At 43.1% G+C, this 20,000-nt stretch overlaps 1 protein-coding gene across 6 annotated transcripts in view; it reads left to right on the top strand.

Moving 5' to 3' along the window:
• Window positions 1–20,000, top strand: part of Mctp (multiple C2 domain and transmembrane region protein) — a 71,704-nt gene that overhangs the window by 3,785 nt on the left and 47,919 nt on the right. For 5 of the 6 annotated variants that reach the window (XM_070122581.1, XM_070122579.1, XM_070122576.1 and 2 more), the window contains exon 1: window positions 1,720–1,797. The exons of the other annotated variant lie outside the window; for it this stretch is intronic. In XM_070122581.1, coding sequence (XP_069978682.1) covers window positions 1,786–1,797 — 12 coding nt within the window. In that variant the 5' untranslated portion in view covers window positions 1,720–1,785. Of the gene's footprint in view, window positions 1–1,719; window positions 1,798–20,000 lie in introns of those variants that run through there. 6 annotated transcript variants of the gene reach the window in all.

Raw genomic sequence — 20,000 nt, 5'->3', positions numbered from 1 at the left:
ATATGAATTATGTGGATATATCTATGTGGATGGGGATAGCTGAATGGTGATATTGAAGTATATGTGGATAAATGTGTATGTGTGGGTTGATATAGATAAGAAATGGTGGTATTATTATATCTATCTTATCATCGACTTATCATTGATGGAGTTTTTATCGTCGTTATCGTCATTACGTGTAATTCTCTGCACTAATGGTCGTCTTGTTGCTGTAGTGTACAAGGATCTCGGGAAAATGCTGTATCACTGTCCTCATTTTGTCGTTCTGTGGTGTGTGTGTGTGTGTGTGTGTGTGTCTGTATCCGTGTGTGTGTCTGTATCCGTGTGTGTGTGTGTGTGTGTGTCCCTGCGTGCCGTGTGTGTGTGTGTGTGTGTGTGTGTGTGTGTGTGTGTGTGTGTGTGTGTGTGTGTGTGTGTGTGTGTGTGTGTGTGTGTGTGTGTGTGTGTGTTGGTCCCTGCGTGCTGTGTGTGTGTGTGTGTGTGTGTGTGTGTGTGTGTGTGTGTGTGTGTGTGTGTGTGTGTGTGTGTGTTGGTCCCTGCGTGCTGTGTGTGTGTATTTGTGTGTGTGTGTGTGTGTGTATTTGTGTGTGTGTGTGTGTGTGCGTGTGTATGTGTGTGTGTGTGTGTGTGCGTGCGTGCCTGTGTGTGTGTGTAGCAGTATCGCCGTTCCACCCACGCTCCATTGCCATACATGACAGCTGTGGCCATTTACCTTATATTTTGCCATGAACAATAATGACGTTTTATCACGCTTGCATATACGGTCGTGCAGAGTTAGCGTGGGGGAGTTATTATACAGCATTAAGATTATTAAACTGTGCAGGACGCTTTATTAAATGTGTCCGTGCATTAGGCAGAATGTTAACGTGGACATGCTTATTATATGCTATTTGCGAAGCGGGGGGGGTATGCCATAAGAGATATGTTACAAAAGTTTTTTTTATGGTTTTTGTGTTATGGTTTAGTAAAGGAAAATTATACTTCATAATCTGCATTGTTTATTTTCTAATGATAAGTGTGAATTCAATCGTTGTTTTTTTCCCTGTGTAAAAGCACAAGAAACAAGTTTTTTTCCCATGAGAGTATTGGCGAAATATTTTAAGTAATAAACTAACCTTTTAGACTGTAACTGAACAAAAAAAATTCCATTACGCAATATTACTATTTTCATTTCAAAACATTCTCTTATTTTTAAAAACTCTGAGCAACCGATAATTGCAAAAGAAAGGACAAAATATCAAGTTTAATTCCCCAGATGAACTTGATAGGCAAGTGACAAGCAAGACAGGAAACCATCGCATGTGGTGGCCTGGGAAGCTGCCAAACACGCTTGTATGTTAGGCATTTCTCGTATGCACTGTCAACAATATTAATCATAGGGTGGGTATGAGGTCTTCATCTTATTGTTTATTTTGGGTAGGTATTGAGGAAATTACAAAGTCGTTTTGTGTGTGTTGGCGGGGTAGGCAGTGTAGGTAAATAGTAATACAAGCGTTGGCAACTCAGTCGCTCAGAGCACGGCGACTTCGAATGAGAAAAAATCTTGTCAAAACCACATAGAACGGTGTTTACATTCCAAAGATTCTTCAATAACCGATGCCCGATCATATTAAAACTATACCAACTGAAGGAAAACCGATCACCTTTTTTCCAATGTGTAGCTAAAAAAAGGGAGGGAAAAAACACGAGTGTGCTCCCTGAATCTCGTTCTCGGCGGACAGTACCTGGTTTGAGTGTGTGTAGGGAGGTTGTGTGTAACTGACCGCTCCCTCGACGCTTCGTTCTATGGAATTCTTTGTATGAACAATGTCACCCTGGTTTTATCATTCGGATGAACCCTTTTTACCCGTCGGAGATGTGTTCTGATTGCGATACCGATGTGTGTTCGTTCAGTGATAAGCAGAATGTGAATCGTAGGGTACTATTGGCTAGCGTTCTGTGCGTCCTATCCTCCGAGGGAGAAAACCTCGTTATAACGGAGATGCAGTGACCCTAAGAAACCACGGTTGTTATGGGATAGCGAGGTCTTGTTTGGAGCGACGTGGGATGCCAAGTGGGAAAGGAAATGGTGAAAACCTACTCGGGAAATTTGAGAGTGTTGTGTTATTGCAGTGTACGCGTTCTGTATCCTTGTAGCCTTGGGTAATGTGATGTAGACTGACGGGGGGGGGGGGGGGGGTTGGAAGGCACTACGGGACTGTGAGGGAAATTACTGTGAAGGACTTACGGTTTTCTTTGTTCTGAGTTCCTACTTAGCAAGAAAATCATATTAAATAGTCTAAGCTCACACACACACACACACACACACACACACACACACACACACACACACACACACACACACACACACACACACACACACACACACACACACACACACACACACACACACACACACACAAACCGCACACAAACACACACGTTTATGTATGTATGCATATATATATATATATATATATATATATACATATATATACATATATATATATATATATATATATATATATATATATATACATACATACATATATATTATGTATGTGTTCATATATACATTAATATTTTTATGCATGCACATATAAAAAATGCTTGCTGTGCGCTGTTTTTATCCAAAGTCTGACCAGTCTTTGTAGCCATTCGAGTACCACCTCTAAAAGTATACGATGATGCTGATAGTATTCCCATATTGGCTTATATATTGTTTTTATTTTTATAATATGTCCTGGTAATATAACAGATCTTATATTTTATTTTCATTTTTTTCTTTTTATTTATATGTTTTTTATTTATTCATTTTTTAAGGGTATAGGTACACCGAGGATGAAGCATTGACGGAATTAACATTTTCGCTTTTAGATCGGCAGATATATCTATCATATTTGGGAGATATAACACCGTGATTAGCACAAATCACAAATCCCAATTGAATAAGATAATTGCATTTGAAAATCACCGTACAATGGACACTAAGAAATACACACGCTAATATTCACTTTCAGACACCACTCTTTCTCATTTCCACACCCACAGGCACGACCCAGATCCAACCTAAATATTACCGTTAATTGCTTCGAAACAAAAAGTCTACACATTCCATTTTTCCTCATTTCACATCCACTGAAAAGGTAATAAATGAAGGAATAAATAATTCAAACCTACTGGGTCTGAGAGGCAGGAAGTGGACCTGCAGTGGCCATCGTTCGGGCAGTCTTGTCCAATTGACCTCATCACGTGACCCGTGCACGAATTTTGTATACGCCGGTTTGCAAATACAGCTGTATTGCCTACTGTATGCGTCGCGCTGATTATGTATTTATATGTGATATGCGGGTGTTCCATGCTGGATATTTCCCGTTAAGGCTGGTCATGAATGTGATAACTGTTATCGTTTTTTTATGATAACGTAGCGAAGATTATTGGGGTCTTGTTGGTGTGTGTTGGTATAGTGCAACGGGTTTCGTTGTCTAACTCTCCAATCTACGGATAGACATTTTGTATATTTGTGTATATGTTCATTGATGTATTCATATGAATATGTATAAATATAAAAGCATTTAAACATGTACAAACATTTACAGTTATACATGTATACAAACATACATGCATATATACATATTTACATACATGTAAATTTATCTATGTACGCATATATATACTGCAAATGTGTACTAGTGTATATATATATATATATATATATATATATATATATATATATATATATATATATATATATATATATATAACACTCATACATACAAACACGCACTCTCATTATCCTTAACTCCCGACTGTCCTTCCCTTTTAATGAAATCCACGATCCAAAATGGATGAGTCACCGAAACTCCATTGTCTATACGAACTCCTCAAACTCCAGCTGAACTCCGAGACCACATTTTTATATTTTATTATTATTATTACTGTTATTATTATTATTATTATTATTATTATTATTATTATTATTATTATTACTGTTATTATTATTATTATTATTATTATTATTATTACTGTTATTATTATTATTATTACTGTTATTATTATTATTATTATTATTGCTGTTATTTATTCTTTTTTATTTTCATTTTATTATTGTATTTTATTTTTTTATTTATTTTTTTATTTATTTTTATTTATTTATTTATTTGTCATATTTCCAAAGGCAACTCGAGGAGGATTTTTGATATTGTGGTTACCGGACAGCGCCTTTTCCTGCTTGCCTTAAAGGTCGGGCGGGATGGCCGAGCGGGGGATAATATAGGATCTCAAAAGCACGTCATTCATCCCTGGAAATTGGGCCTTAACGGGGAAGGGAAAGGGAGGGGGAGGAGGCGGAGGGTAGGAGGGGAGGGAAGGTTGGGGGGGGAGGGTAGGAGGGGAGGGAAAGGGAGGGGAGGAAAGGTTGGGGGGGAGGTAGGAGGGAAGGGAAGGTTGGGGGGAGGTAGGAGGGAAGGGAGGGGGCGGAGGTTGCGGGGAAGGGGAAGGGAGGGGGAGGAGGGGGCGGAGGTAGGAGGGAAGGGAGGTGGGTGGGGGAGGCGGAGGTAGGAGGGGAGGGAAAGGGAGGGGGAGGAGGTAGGAGGGAAGGGAGGGGGCGGAGGTGGGGGGGGGGTCTTTTGTATGAGACGCGCGGTCCTTTGCTGAAGGGGACCTTTTTTCCTCCTTTTTCTTTTTCTTTTTCTTCCTGCTTCTCTTCCTCATTTTCTCTTCTTCGTTTTTTTTCGTTTTTTTCTGCCACTTCGTCATATTCTTATTCTTCCCCCTTTTGTTATTCTTATTCTTCTTTCTTTTTATCTTCTCTTCCTACTTTCGTCTTATTCTTCGTCTTCCTCTTATCATTATTCTCATTCCTCTTTCTTTTTCTTCATTTTCCTCAATTTTCTCCTTCCTCCTCTTCATCTTCATCCTCCTCTTCACCATCATCATCATCATTATCATCATCAATCTTTGAGTAATGACAAAGTGAGTGTGATGGAACAGGACATTTTATTTAATATTCCAAATGATATATTTTACCAAGAGGATTAGCGAAGGACACAAAGCCAATGTGGGGATTTATTTCGTGTGGATTTATGATAGGAATCTATAATGGTACTAATGAATATGCAACGCGGGAAGGGATATATATATATGTATAAATATCCCAGTACGTTAAATATTTCATCTCTATTGGCACAGTACAGGAACGCTTGATAATACTGTTCTGTGGTATATAGAAGGAGTGCTGTCTTTTATGCAAATTAGCTGGGGATATATATTATAAATCTCCCAGTACGGTAAATATTTCATCGCTATTGGCACAGTACAGGAACGCTTAATAATACTGCACTGTGGTATATAGAAGGAGTGATATCTTTTATGCAAATTAGGTGGGGATATATATATATATATATATATATATATATATATATATATGTGTGTGTGTGTGTGTGTGTGTGTGTGTGTGTGTGTGTGTGTGTGTGTGTGTGTGTAAATTTCCCAGTACGGTAAATATTTCATCTCTATTGACACAGTACAGTAACACTTAATAATACTGCACTGTGGTATAGAGGATTGATAACTTTTATGCAAATTAGGTGGAATTCACAGGATTGGGTTGTGATATCTGCCAGTTTGAATTAGGAACCGGGGGGGGGGGGGGAGGCGTCAGGCTATTAATATAGACGTCAAATTTTGGGCTGAGGGAGGGAGGTGGTGTGTGGATCCTATCTCTTAAACGATTTTTTAATGACCTCTCACTCTCTTTTGATAGTCTGGTTTCGTTTTGTTTCGTCAGGTTTTTTGTTTGTTTGTTTTTGTTGCTCTTTGCAGTTGTTGTTTTTTCTTTCTTTCTTTTTTTCTTTCTATTTATTTATTTTTATTTTTTTTTTGTCTGTTCATCGACCTACTTCTTTCTCATTTTTTCTGTCCTTCTACATTTATCATTCTATCCTTTTCTTTCTACCTATCTTATTCCATCATTCTATCGTTTTTCTATCCATCTATTCCTTTCAATCTGTAGCTTCTGAATATTCACTGCTTGTGAAGGGGAGGGGGGGAGGGGGGAGCATGACCCCCCCAAAGCATCTTATTGCATGTCGTTCTTTGTGCAATATTTGCCGAGGAGAGAAATGCGAGCTTCTCAGATGATACGGACTTTGGATACGGGTATTTTGATGCGGGATATGCGGGTATTTGGATACGGGTATGTGGGTATTTGGATACGGGTATGTGGATGTTTTGATGCGGGATATGCGGGTATTTGGATACGGGATATGCGGGTATTTGGATACGGGATATGCGGGTATTTGGGTGCGGGATATGCGAGTATTTGGATACGAGATATGTGGGTGTTTGGATGCGGGATATGCGGGTATTTAGATTTGGGGTATGCGGGATTGGCGGGTATTTGGATACGGAATATGTAGGATATGCGGGTATGTGGATGCGGGATATGCTGGTATTTAGATTAGGGGTATGCGGGATTGGTGGGTATTTGGATGCGGGTATTTGGATACGGGATATGCGGGTATTTAGATGAGGGGTATGCGGGATTGGCGGGTATTTGGATACGGGTATGTGGATGTGGGATATGCAGCGCGTGGATCCTGGTTAGGTATTGTGGAGAGACCGAAGGATAAGACTTTGGGAAGAGGATAAGCTGGAAGAGGAAAGAGGTTTAAATGGGAAGAAAGGATTGGGAAATGCGTTTAGGGAAGGGGGAAAGAGGGAGAGGGAGATGAGAAGGGAAGGAGAGGAGGAGGAAGTAGAAGAGAGTAAGGGTATAGAGAAAGTGGCGATCTGGGACTGGTCACGTGGTTGTGCTTGTGCTTGTTTACGACTTCCTCCCTTACTCTTGGCTTCTCTTCTTCTCTTAATCTACTATCCTCTTCTCCCTAATTTTTCTTTCCTCTTTTTCTCCCTAATGCTTCTTTCCTCTTCTTCTCCCTATTTTTTCTTTCCTCTTTTTCTCCCTAATTCTTCTTTCCTCTTCTTCTCCCTAATTCTTCTTTCTTCTTCTCCCTAAGTCTTTCCTCTTATTCTCCCTAACTCTTCTTTCCTCTTCTTCGACTCTATTCTTATCATTTTCCCCTAGTCTCCTGCTCCCCTCTACTTTCCTCTCTTTCGCTGTGTCCTCCTCACCCTCTTCTTCCCTCTCCTCCTTCCTCTTTACCCACTTCACGTTTTTCCCCCTCTTTGACCCCTCTTTTTCTTCATCTTTGCCCTCTCTCCCTCTCCTTTGCCCACTCCCCTTCTTCCTCTTAAACCTCTCTCCTTCTCCTTTACTTATTCTCGCTCTTCCTCTTCACCCCTTTCCCTCTCCCACACCCTCTTTACCCTCTTCCTCCGTCTTTACTCGCCTCCCCCCTTCTTCCCTCCTCACTCTCCTCTTTCCTTCTTCCCCGATTCACTTCTCACCCCGTTCCGCTTTCCCCTCCAACGCAGCTTCACGTATTCACGAGCCCTCCGGTACCCAGCTCTTAAGAATGGGCGAGCATCCTTGTACTTGAGATTATAATTATTCTCTTCCCGGATCAAAAGACGCTGGTCTTCGCCGTTACGAAAATTCTGCCTTAAAGAGGAATGATCTTAAGAGCTCAGATGACGGTCAAAGTTTCGCGTTAACTCGGGGAGGGGTAGGGGGTAGGGGGGGAAGTTAACTCGGAGGGGGAGGGGGAGGGGGAACGTTAACTCGGGGAGGGGGAGGGGGAGGGAGGGAGAAGTTAACTCGGAGGGGGAGGGGGGGGGAACGTTAACTCGGGGAGGGGGAGGGGGAGGGAGGGAGAAGTTAAGTCGGAGGGGGAGGGGGAGGGGGAACGTTAACTCGGGGAGGGGGAGGGGGAGGGAGGGAGAAGTTAAGTCGGAGGGGGAGGGGGAGGGGGAACGTTAACTCAGGGAGGGGGAGGGGGTAGGGGGGGAAGTTAACTCGGAGGGGGAGGGGGAGGGGGAACGTTAACTCGGAGGGGGAGGGGGAGGGGGAACGTTAACTCGGAGGGGGAGGGGGAGGGGGAACGTTAACTCGGGGAGGGGGAGGGGGAGGGAGGGAGAAGTTAAGTCGGAGGGGGAGGGGGAACGTTAACTCGGGGAGGGGGGAGGGGGAGGGAGGGAGAAGTTAAGTCGGAGGGGAAGGGGGGGGGAAGTAGTTAACTCGAGTAAATTTACGCGGAAAGGAACGAGGGACGTAAAGTAGAATGACTGATGAAGGAGCCATCGTATTATGGTAAACGAGCGTGGAAATATTACCTTGTCTGAAGAGATATTACCTGTCGATCAAAAAAAGAGAGAAAAAAAGAAGAAAGAATATACAAGAGCGGAAGGCTCAATGATGCAAGACCTCAGTGTTGGCGTTGGCAAAGTGCGGTGTGTTGACGCTCGCAATATAACGAAACACAAGTGAGACGTGTTTAAACTTGTGGAGGAAAAAATAGGAAAATTGGGTTTTTAAAAAAGTACGCACGTCTTAGTTTTTAGTTTGAGGATCAGTGTCCTGTGATCTTAATTGAGGGCGTTGTGGCGGCGTTGGGTAAGGCATTGCTTGTGCAACTTCTCGCATTTTGAGCAATGCCCCAAACGTTGTGAAAATATGCTTAGTTGTACTCCTTGAGATAACTAATGTTACATTTTGCATACTGTAAAGTGTGTAATTTGAAAGGTGTTGGTCTGTGTGTGTGTTATTTCCTGCTGTTAACACTTTAATGTAATCAAATCCTACCAGATCTCTGAGCGTTGTCATCGGATCTGAAGTTAGTTCATCAGTTTATTGTTGTTTGTCTCGGTTACACAGTGCGAACTCCATTTCCTTCATTTCTTTCTTTTCTTTTGTCGTCAACGGAGGAGGAAGTGAAGGAGGTCATAGGATGGAGACGACGCGAAGACTCCGGGAGGGGGGAGGAGGGGAGGGGGAGGGGGAGGGGGAGGAGGAGGGGAAGGGAAGGGAAGGGGGAGGGGGAGGGGGAGGGGGAGGGGGAGGAGGAGGGGAAGCACATCATCCACTATTCCCCGCACATGTGGTTCAGATCTCGCCATGGCCCTCACACCCTCGTCCCGGTGCGTTTGCGAAGGACGGGACGCCTCCACAGTGAACCTCCGTGCTGCGACCTTTCTTTAAAACATAAGATCTTTTCCCTGAAGTTGGAACTATTATCTCCCGTTAAGGCGGTGTTCGTCGCCCGTGGAAAGACTGCGGAGTGGCTGTTGTGACGCGTGTGACGTTTGTTGTGACGGGGTCGGGTGGGGGGAGGGATGCTGGGAGGAAGAGGAGAGAGAGAGAGAGAGAGAGAGAGAGAGAGAGAGAGAGAGAGAGAGAGAGAGAGAGAGAGAGGGGGGGGGGGAGTAGGGGAAAGGGAATCTGGGTGGGAGGGAGGGAAGGAGAGGGAGAGAGAGAGAGGAGGAGGAAGGCAGGGAGGGAAGGAGAGGGAGAGAGAGAGAGAGAGAAGCAGCTGGTGGAAGAGAGGGGATACCGGGTGGGAGAGAGGGAGAGGGGGGGAAGGGGGTAGGGTGAGGGTACGGGCAAGGGCTTTGTATGCGTGTGTTCGCAGCTGGCGCAAGCCCGGCTTTCCTCCTCCCGACTTGGCTTAGTTTGTCACCAGCGAGTGCATCTTTGTCCCGAGTGCCTGCCGCGTCTTGGGATCACGCCGCGTTTGTGGACTTTTAAACTCTCCGCTTGTTTATTTAGACGTTCGAACCTCTTATAAACAGGTTTGATGCGTGTTTCGAAGTGATGGGTATTATGTAAGGCCCGAAGGAACCTCGGCTTGGCAGCGCCCTGGAGCAAAAAAGTGATATTTGAACGAGGTCGGGAAAAAAAAGCTTGTTGTTGTGACAGCGTGAAACAGGAGGTTTGACAGGCATGTGACAGGGTGTGTGAAAACCTGTGCGCGGGTGTGTGTGTTTATATGTACGTTGTGTGTGTGTGTGTACATTGTTTATTTGTTCGTTATTGTTGTTATTTGTATTTTTATCTATATTTGTTTATGAGAATTTTCTGTTTTAGTTATTTACATGGTAATATTATTATATTTTTTCCTTGTCATTCCTACTTTGTCATTTGATTTAGGTTTACTTATTGATATCATATTATTTAGTGTTTTTTCCCCTTTTTATTATTTTTTTCTTCTTATTTCTTTTTATTTATTTTTTCTATTTATTTTTTTTTATTTTTTTATTTTTTTCTTGTCATTCTTCCCTATTTGTCAGCTAGGAACGTGAGAACAAAATCAAAATCCTGTCCGAAATCCTACACATGCTCTATGACGGATCCTGTTGATCCTCACGCCCCCCCCACCCCCCCACCCCACCCCACCCGACCCCACCTCGACCTCGGGTATAACGTGTTGAAGCAATGTCTTGGTTCTGTTTGTTTGTCTTTGAAGGAAGAGAGGAAGTCAGATTGGTTTTGTTTGCTGTTTGTTTGTTTTCGAAGGAAGAGAGGAAGTCAGATTGGTTTTATTTGCTGTTTGTTTGTCTTTGAAGGAAGAGAGGAAGTCAAATTGGTTTTGTTTGCTGTTTACTTGTTTTGGAATGGCTGTTGTTTTTAATTTAATTGGGTGGTTTATTTTGTTTGTATATATTTTTGTATTCAGGTTTATTTTGGGAGTTACTGTTGTTTTTTTTATGTATTTGGGTGTTTTAATTTGTTTTTGTTTTATATGTATGTGTATTTATTTTTATTTTTGGTGTATTTTGAAAGTGGTGTTTACTGGTTTCAAATATCATTAATTTTATTCATGTAGGGTCTAATGAGTGTTTTGTTTGCTCTTAAATCGAGTATATTTTACTTCAATATTAAATCCGTTAATTTTTTATTGGCTTTAATTGAAAAAAATAATTACATGACTTTTACATTAGCCTCAGTTTTTGATGGTGAGGGAAATTGAATAACTGAGGTAATTAAGAAGTTAAATACTAACTGAAGCGGATATGCGCTGAAGTTAGAAGAGGAGAAAGTATATTGGCGAATAAAGAAGAGAGACTGAAGCGGGTTTTACGGTGAAGTTAGAGAACAGAGAAAAGAAATTCTGGAATGAGTAGATAGACAGTGAAGTGGGGAAGGAAGGAGGAGGGGAGAGAGAGAAGTGTGTTGGCGAAGCGAGAATAAGGACTGAAGCGGGGTTATGGTGGAGGAAGTGAATAGAGAATTAATCGAAGAAATATCGACGGTGAAGTGGGTTTACGGTGAAGCGAGAGGAGAGAGAAGTGTGTTCATGAAGCGAGGATAGAAGCGGGGTTGTAGTTGAAGCGAGAGAGGAGGAAAGCGTGTTGGTGAATAGACGTTGAAGTGATGATGATGAAGGTTAGAAAAAGAAAAAAGGGGAAAAGAGTAAAAGAAGAAGCAGAAGAAAAGGGAGGAGGAGGAGTAGAGGAAAAAAGAAGAAGAAGAAAAAGGAAAAGAAATAGGAGGAGAGGAAAAAAGAAAAACAAAAAAAAAGAATGATAATAGTAAGACGAAGAAAAGGAAGAGAGCAAAACAAGAGGAAGAAGAAACAAAAGTAAAAGAAGAAGAAAAAATCAGCATACACGAAAGACGCACTTCAGTCGCCACATGGCCACGAGTTTATCCCAGGTTTTCTTGCATATTATCCATGTGTGTTTTATGTGTGTGTGTGTGTGTGTGCGTGTGTGTGTGTGTGTGTGTGTTTGTGTGTGTTTTGAACATCTTCCCCATTTTATTGAAATGCCATGTGCTTATAATTCCACTAAAGAAGGTATTTGTAAACTAATGGATGAATTATTTAGAAACCACACGTAGCTTTAGTAAAATCCCTTAGAATTCGGTCTGGTGAATTGCGAAGAATTAGTGACTTCAACACGACTGGATGGCCTTGAATTTCATCATCCGAAACGTCGGGTATTGCGCCCCCTTGTGCTTGGAATAGAAAACGGGAAGCGGACGGACGGGTAACTAAAGAAAATGTTGAAATCCGCGCGACCCGTAACTTTTATTTTTTTCCTTTTCTTTCTTCTCTTGTCTTTAAACTTCAGCGACGACTTGGAGGAGGAGGAGGAGGATGAGAAGAATCCATGCGGATGGATCCTTTCATATTAATCTTATGGAATGGATGCTTCAGTTGGCGGCGAAAGTTTAAATGAGCGAATTTATTGTCCTTCAACTTGGTGCTGCAACATCCTGGCTGGACGGGAACTTGGCGATGGAAATTGCAAAGTCATAATGACATTTCGTGAATTATCTGCAAAGAGGTGGATTTTTTTTTTTACATTGTTTCTATGACGTTATCGCTATTAGTAGTATGGAACATGTTGATAAGTGTGTTATTGTCGTGTAGGTGTCAGGGATGTGTGATAAAATTTCATGTACGTAAATAGTATGTAAATACGTATGGACGGGTTTCCTCGAGAACGTGTATGTAAATGCAGGTTACGCTTATTTATGTATTTGTTTGTTTTTCTCTGTTTTTCGTCTCTTCTTTTTTCCTTCTTTATTCGGTTTCTTGTTTATACCTTTCTCTTCTTCTCTATCTCAACTTATGCCTCTTTTTCTGAGTTTCTCTCTCTCTCTCCCTCTCTCCCTTTCCCTCTCCCTCTCTCTCGTCCTCCCCTTCCTCCCTCTCTCTCTCTCTCTCTCTCTCTCTCTCTCTCTCTTCTTTTCTCCCTCCCTCTTTTTCCTCCTCCCCTCCCTCCTCTCTCCTCCTCACCTCCCTCCCCCCCTCCCTCCCTCCCTCTCTCTCTCTCTCCCCCCCCCCTCTCTCTCTCTCTCTCTCTCTCTCTCTCTCTCTCTCTCTCTCTCTCTCTCTCTCTCTCTCTCTCTCTCTCTCTCTCTCTCTCTCTCTCTCTCTCTCTCCCCCTCTCTCTCTCTCCCTCTCTCTCTCCCTCTCTCTCTCACTCAGTTATTTTAACATCACAATAATTCTGTCTTGTTCCTTTACATTTCCCTTTCTCTAGATAAAAAGTAGAGAGTTCATGTGATCGATTAATCACGCGCGTTGACTAGTTAACCTAGATTAGATAAGCGTCATTAAGATAAGATTATTGATCTAGAATTTTGATATTGCTTTTAGTTCGTTTTGCATCCTTAATTCTGATTTTTAGTTTCGTTATTTAGGAAGGAGAAAGATTTAATCGAAAGTGGTGTTCATTTTCGTTTTTTTTTTTTTTTTTTTTTTTTTACTTTTTCTTGTCTCCTCTGTTTGTTTTTGTTTTGCTCTCTGATTCTCTGCTTCTTTCTCTCAGTTCTCTTTTTCTTTTCTTTTTGCTGTGCTTGTTGCCTTCACTTCCTCGGCTTCTTCATTTCTTCATGTCTTCTGAGTTGGATTTCGTATTTGTTTGTTTGTTTGTTTATTTGTTTAGGCCTTGTATGTTTGCACACACACGCACGCACACACACACACACATACACACACACACACACACACACACACACACACACACACACACACACACACACATTTAAACACACACACACACACACACACACAACACAACAATAAAAGAAATTGTTAACAAGACGAAGACAGGTGAACAACAAGGAGAAGACGACAAAAAGCGAAGGAAAAAAAAAATAAAATAAAGAAAAAATAGACACGAGAGGCTAAATTCTTCGATTTTCGATTTTCATTTATAGGACACTCGACCTGGCTGCCATGCTCACGGTCAGGCCACAGGACTACAGAGGCCTAATAGGGTGAATGGGGAGAGAATGGGGTGGGGGTGGGGGCTGTAGGTAGGCGGGGGGGGGCTGTAGGTAGGCGGGTGGGGGAGATAATGGGGTGGGGGCTGTAGGTAGGTGGAGGGGGGGTGGCTCTTGGTTGGTGGGTGGGGGGGCTCTTGGTAAGCGGGTGGGGGGGGCTGTAGGTAGGCGGGTGGGGGGGAAATGGGGGGGGGGCTGTAGGTAGGCGGGTGGGGGAGAGAATGGGGTGGGGGCTCTAGGTAGGCGAGTGGGGTGGAGAGGGGAGAAGGTGAATAGAGAATGGAGGAGGGGAGAGAAGAGGAGATAATTTGAATGAGGGTAGTGGAGGGTAGGGGATGAGGGATTGGGGGGGTGATTCTAGGTGGATAGGGTGGATAGGGAGGAGTAAATAAAGAGAGGAGAGGAAAAGAGAAGAGAAGGGAGAGGGAAACATTTGTTAGTGGAAAGAAAAGAAGGTCGAGGGAGAAGGAGAGAAAGTAAGATTGTGAGAGAGGGGGGGGGAGGGAGAGCAAAGTGTAAGAGAGAGAGAGGGGGAGGAATAGAGCAGAGGAGGAGCGAATGAGTGAGAGAGAGAGAGAGAGAGAGAGAGAGAGAGAGAGAGAGAGAGAGAGAGAGAGAGAGAGGGGGGGGGGGGAAGAGAGAAGAATGACGAATGAAAGGAAGAGAGAGAGAGTGACGAAAGAGAGGAAGAAAGAGAAGAATGACGAAAGAAAGGAAGAGAGAGAGAATGACGAAAGGGAGAGAGAGAGAGGAACAGTCGAATCCCCAAATAACTAACTGACCATATACACCGTCGATGGAATCCCGTTATGGACATGAATAGCAAGGCAACATATGGAGGTCGACCACTGGAGGATAACATGAAACCCGGGAATTGAGTGCTGGATGGTGGTGATAGAGCTCTGAGGGAGAAATGGTGTTGGAGGAATGAGGTGGGGAAGGGAAGGAAGATGTAAGTACGATCGGGAATTATAGAGACAAAATGAAGTCTTTAAAGATCATTTTTGCAACGAAAAACTTACGACGTCGCATAAAGTGTATATAAAAGCGATAACAAAAATAGGAGACAAAATGAGGATAATCAAAATATATGGTGAGATATCAGACAATATAAGACAGTACAAGGCAAAAAATATACCCCGTATTAGCTACGACTAATGCGGGGTATATAAAAACGACAACAAAAATAGAGGGAGACAAAATTAGAAGAAAATAAAATAGAATACTACGATGTTTGAGAACCGCATTCCCTTGAAATTATAACTTTAGTAAACCAAAGGAATGTAATTTTGTGGACTGGCTTTGTCGTGACAAGCGGAGACGCTTCTGGGGCTGACAGTTGAAGTCAATGCCAGAGTTAGTTCCTGCAGACTCGCTTGTTGTAACACCATCTATCCAACTCAATATCGCGTGTTCTAACTCGAGAATTTAGATCTAACTCTGTCTATCTGATTCTAACACAGCTGCTCTAACCACTATCAAAACTCTTAACTCGCGTGTTCAAGCTCGTATGTTTAAATCTAACTCACCCTATCTCACTTTTAACTTGTGTGTTCTAATTCTAACATCTAACTCTTAACTAATGCTCTAACCACTGTCCAACTCTAACACGGGTGCTCTAACCACTCTATAACTCTGTAACTAATTTTCTAACCACTCTCTAACTCTAACACAGGTGCTCTAACTACTATCTAACTCTTAACTAATGCTCTAACCACTCTCTAACTCTGTAACTAAAGCTCTAACCGCTCTATAACTCTGTAACTAATGCTCTAACCACTATCCAACTCTAACACGGGTGCTCTAACCACTCTCTAACTCTGTAACTAATGCTCTATCCACTATCCAACTCTAACACGGGTGCTCTAACAACTCTGTAACTAATGCTCTAACCACTCTATAACTCTGTAACCAATGCTGTTACCACTCTCTACCTCTAACACGGGTGCTCTAACCACTCTAAATCTACACTAATGCTCTAACCACTCTGTAACTAATGCTCTAACCACCATCTAACTCTAACACGGGTGCTCTAATTCCGACAGCTGCGTTAGTCACGTGGGTCTTGTAGTGTTAGGCTTAGCTCTTGAGGAGTAGAGGTTGTTTCTTCTGTTCGCTTGTTTCTTTGTGTTACCTTTTTGCTCATTACTACCACTGTTTATCGATCTCGTCGTCTGCGGCTGCTGCTGCTCCTTCCTTTTTTTATTTTTTTTTCTCTTCATCTCCTCCTCCTTCTCCCTCTCTTCTTCCTCATTTTCCCTCCTCCTCCCTCTCCTCTTCCTCATTTTCCCTCCTCCTCCCTCTCCTTCTCCCCCCCCTCCTCTTCCTCTTCTTCCCTCCTCCCTCTCCACCTCCTTATTTACCCTCCTCCCTCTCCACTTCCTTATTTTCCCTCCTCCTCCTTCTCCTACTCCTCTTTCCACTCCTCTTCTTCCCCTTCCTCCTTCCTCTCCTCTTTCCCCTCAGCCCTCAGCCCCCCCTCGCTTTTCCTCCTTATCTTCCACATCACCCCTCCTCCTCCTCCTCCTTCTCACCCTCCTCTTCCTCTTCCTCCTTTTCTTCATCATCTTTCTCCTCTTCCTCCTCTTCCATATAATCATCCTCTTCCTCCTCATCCTTCACATCCTCATCTTCAACGTCACCCTCCTCTCTGTCATTATGCCAAGCAAAGCAAGGACGAGCGAATAAGGATGAGGAGTGCGCGGCGAGCTGAGCGGAGGATGCAAGGAGGAGGGAGGAGTGATGTGAATAGAAATGAGACGAGAGCGCGTGGATGAGAAAGAGACGGATAAGAAGGAAAACAAGAGAGAAAGAAAAATAGAATTGAAAGGAAGGAAATAAAAGAGAAGAGAAAGAGAGAAATAACGAATGAGATTGAAGAGGGGAAGAGAAGGACGTGGATGATAAGAGGGAGAGAGAGAGGTTCTCCAGTGACATGTAGTGACGTTTTCATCTTGAGATGTGTTAGTGAGAATAAGAGAAAAATGAAGAAACAAGGGAGAGAGGGGATTTAGTAAAGCAGGAAGATGAAGAGAATAGAGATGAACACAAAGCGCCTTATGGAAGGAGGAGAAAAAGAATAAGAATGAGAAGAAAAGTTCAAAAGAACAGGATCATGTTCTTAGTAATTATATAAGCACAGATAGAGATAGACGAAGAAATAGAAAGACACAGAAAACGCACACGAGAGAAAACGTGATCGCGGAGTGTGGTAAGTTGAAGGGGGAAAAAAATAATAAGAAAAGGAAAAATTAAGACAAAAAAAAAAAAAAAAAAAAAAAAAAACACGTTAGGAGACCTGCATGACTGGTTAAGTTCTCGTGCTTGGAGGAGGAGGAGCCCAGAACCAGTCCCAGGCTATGTTGCTATTAACGAGGAGACTAGAATAGGTTGGGACGGGATCGGGGGCTTGAGTTCTGATTGGTTGAGCCGCGTGGGTGGGTGGGGGATGGGGTGGGAGGGGTTGGAGAGAGGGTTAGTGGGGATGGGGTTTTGGGGGTTTTGGGGGGTTGGGGTAGAGAGTGGGGAGAGGGAGGGGTTTGGGGGGTTCGAGAGAGGGGGAGAGGTTGGGTTTTGGGGTTGGAGAGAGGGGAGGGGTTAGGGGTTTTGGGGGTTGGAGAGTGGGGAGGGATTTGGGGGGTTCGAGAGAGAGGGAGGGGGTTTTGGGGTTGGAGAGAGGAGAGGGAGGGGTTTTGGGGTTGAAGAGAAGGGAAGGAGGGGGCTAGGGGGAGTTGAGGGGGTTGGGGTGCAGACTTGAGAGGAGAGGGGGGTTGGTGGGTGGAAAGGTGGGTGCAGGATGGGATTTAGAGTGGGCTGATGGAGGTGGGGAGGAGAGGGTTTTAGAGTGGCCTGAGGGGGGGGGGAGGTATTTAGAGTGGGCTAATAGGGAGGGGAGGCGATGAGAGGGATTAAGATGCAAAGATCGAGAATTGATTGATAAAGTAGGGAAGAGTAGTAGATAAGCAAATAGGAGAGAAAGGAGAACTGTTGATAAAAAAACGATTAAAAAGTACTGATAGGTAAAAAAGGAAGGAGAGAATAGGTATGTAGGCCTATATATAAATATGGAATAGGTTTAAATAGGTATAATAACAGTAATATAATATAAAAGTAAATATAGAAGCAGATGAAGTTGTCAAGCAAAGTTTGGAATACGAATTAATATAGATTACAAGCAGGCTTATGAGAGGGACATGCACACAACACACAGATATTAAAATTGCAGGAAATAAACACTATGCACGAACTAAATTTGTTGAAATATGAGAGAATAGTTTCGTATTAATATGTATTGACATGTAAATGTATATATATATATATATGGCTGAATACAAGTGTACAGAATGTTGAGCGAACTGACGATGTGAATTAAAGCAATGAATAGTGTGATCTGTTGTGCGAGGGAACCAGAGTGCGGGGAACTAACACGGCAGGATATTATTCATTGTAAACGAACACACACACGCGCGCACACGCACACGCACATACACACACTCAAAACCACACACACATTCACTCAAAACCACACACACATTCACTCAAAACCACACGCATTCACTCAAAACCACACACGCACACTCAAAACCACACACACACACACTCAAAACCACACACACACACTCAAAACCACACACACACACACACACACACACACACACACACACACACACACACACACTTAAAACCACACACACACACACACTCAAAACCACACACACACTCATAACCACACACACACACACACACTCAAAACCACACACACACACAAAACCACACACACACACACACTGAGCTATATTATGGTGGATGAACTGATTTTGTGATGTTGGATACTCTCTCTTAGGTTCGGGTCGTTGCACCTCAAGTCCTCTGGTAAGTTGGTATTCTGGAATCATACTCAGACTCATACTAGGTAAGGCGCTTTCCCGTAGGTATTGAGCGCCGCCCCCCCCACCCCACCCCACTCCCTACCCCCTACCATCCCTAACCATACCCCCCCTCCCCTTCCCTCCTCCCTAACGCCCAAGGTCAAGTCAATAGTTCTTGTTATCTCTAACAGTACAAAGGGGGTGGGGGGTAGGAGGAGAGGGGGGGGGGGTTATGTGCAGAGGAGGCGGGATTTTTTTTTTTTTTTTTTTTTTTTTGGGGGGGGGGGAAGGGGGAATTTGTTGGGTTGTCGAGGGATGATGGGTTTCTCTTTTTGTTTCCTTCTCTCTCTCTTTTTTCTCTTCTTTCCTATTTTTTCCTACTCTTCCCTCTCTGATCTTTCTTCCTCTCTCTCTGTTTCTCTCTCTCTCTCTCTCTCCACGTCTCCCTTCATCCCTCACTCTCTTTCCTAATCCCTTTCTCTCCCTCTCCCTGCTTCCCCCTCGCCATTCGCTCCCCTCTTCTGCCACTCCTCCTTTTCCCCCCTTCTTCCTCTCTGCCCCTCTCTTTTCTCTCCTTGCTCTCTCTCCTCTCCTTTTTTCTTCCCCTCTCCTTTTTCTCCTTTTCTCTCTCTTCTCTCTTTTCTCCTTTCTCCCCCTCTCCTTTCTTTCTCTCTTCTCCCTCTTTCTCCCCCTGTCCCTCTTCCTTTCTCTCCTTTCTCTCTCTCTTCTCCTTCTTTCTCCCCCTCTAGTTTCTCTCCCTCCTCCTTTCTCTCCCTCCTCCTCCTAGCCCCACCCTCAGTCTCTCCTCCTCCTCCTCCTCCTCCTCCTCCTCCTCCTCCTCCTCCTCCTCCTCCTCCTCCCGTTCCTCGTACAAGACGAACAATGTCCTCGCGAGAAGACAAACAACAGCTCTAGCTTTTGACCGAAGAAATAATGTAACGTTGCATCCCCTTTGCTCATTGTACCCTGGCGCGACGACCATCAATAATAGCGGTCGACGGCGGGGTCACGTGGGCAGACCTGTGCATTATCTCCGTGTGTGTGTGTGTGGAGCAGTGCATTACCTTCAATAATGATGTGATGTATGGCGTGGCGAGAGAGAGTATGGTGTTATTGTTATTGCTGTTTGGTGGTATGGGGTTATACTTATTATTATTTTTATTATTGTTGTTATTATTGTTGTTGGTGTTATCCTTATTTTTTATTATTATTATTATTAGTTATTTTTGTTGGTGTTATCCCTATTATTTATTATTATTATTATTATTGTTATTGTTGTTGGTGGTGTTATTCTTATTTTTTATTATTGTTATTATTGTTGTTGGTTATCTTTATTTTTATAATTATTATTATTGTTGTTGGTTCTTTTTAGATATTGTTATCATTACTGCTGTTATTGTTATTGTACAGAAATGTATATAAGAAAGAGAACAATTTTGATTGACAACGGAGACGTCGCATAAGTGCAAACATATGAAACGTAAGGATAAGCAGAATATAAGGTGAAAGATAAGACG

Source organism: Penaeus vannamei, chromosome 6 (assembly GCF_042767895.1).
Source record: "Penaeus vannamei isolate JL-2024 chromosome 6, ASM4276789v1, whole genome shotgun sequence".
NCBI lineage: Eukaryota > Metazoa > Arthropoda > Malacostraca > Decapoda > Penaeidae > Penaeus > Penaeus vannamei.
The sequence above is the reverse complement of the archived record's forward strand: the minus strand, read 5'-3'. Positions and strand labels throughout refer to the sequence as shown.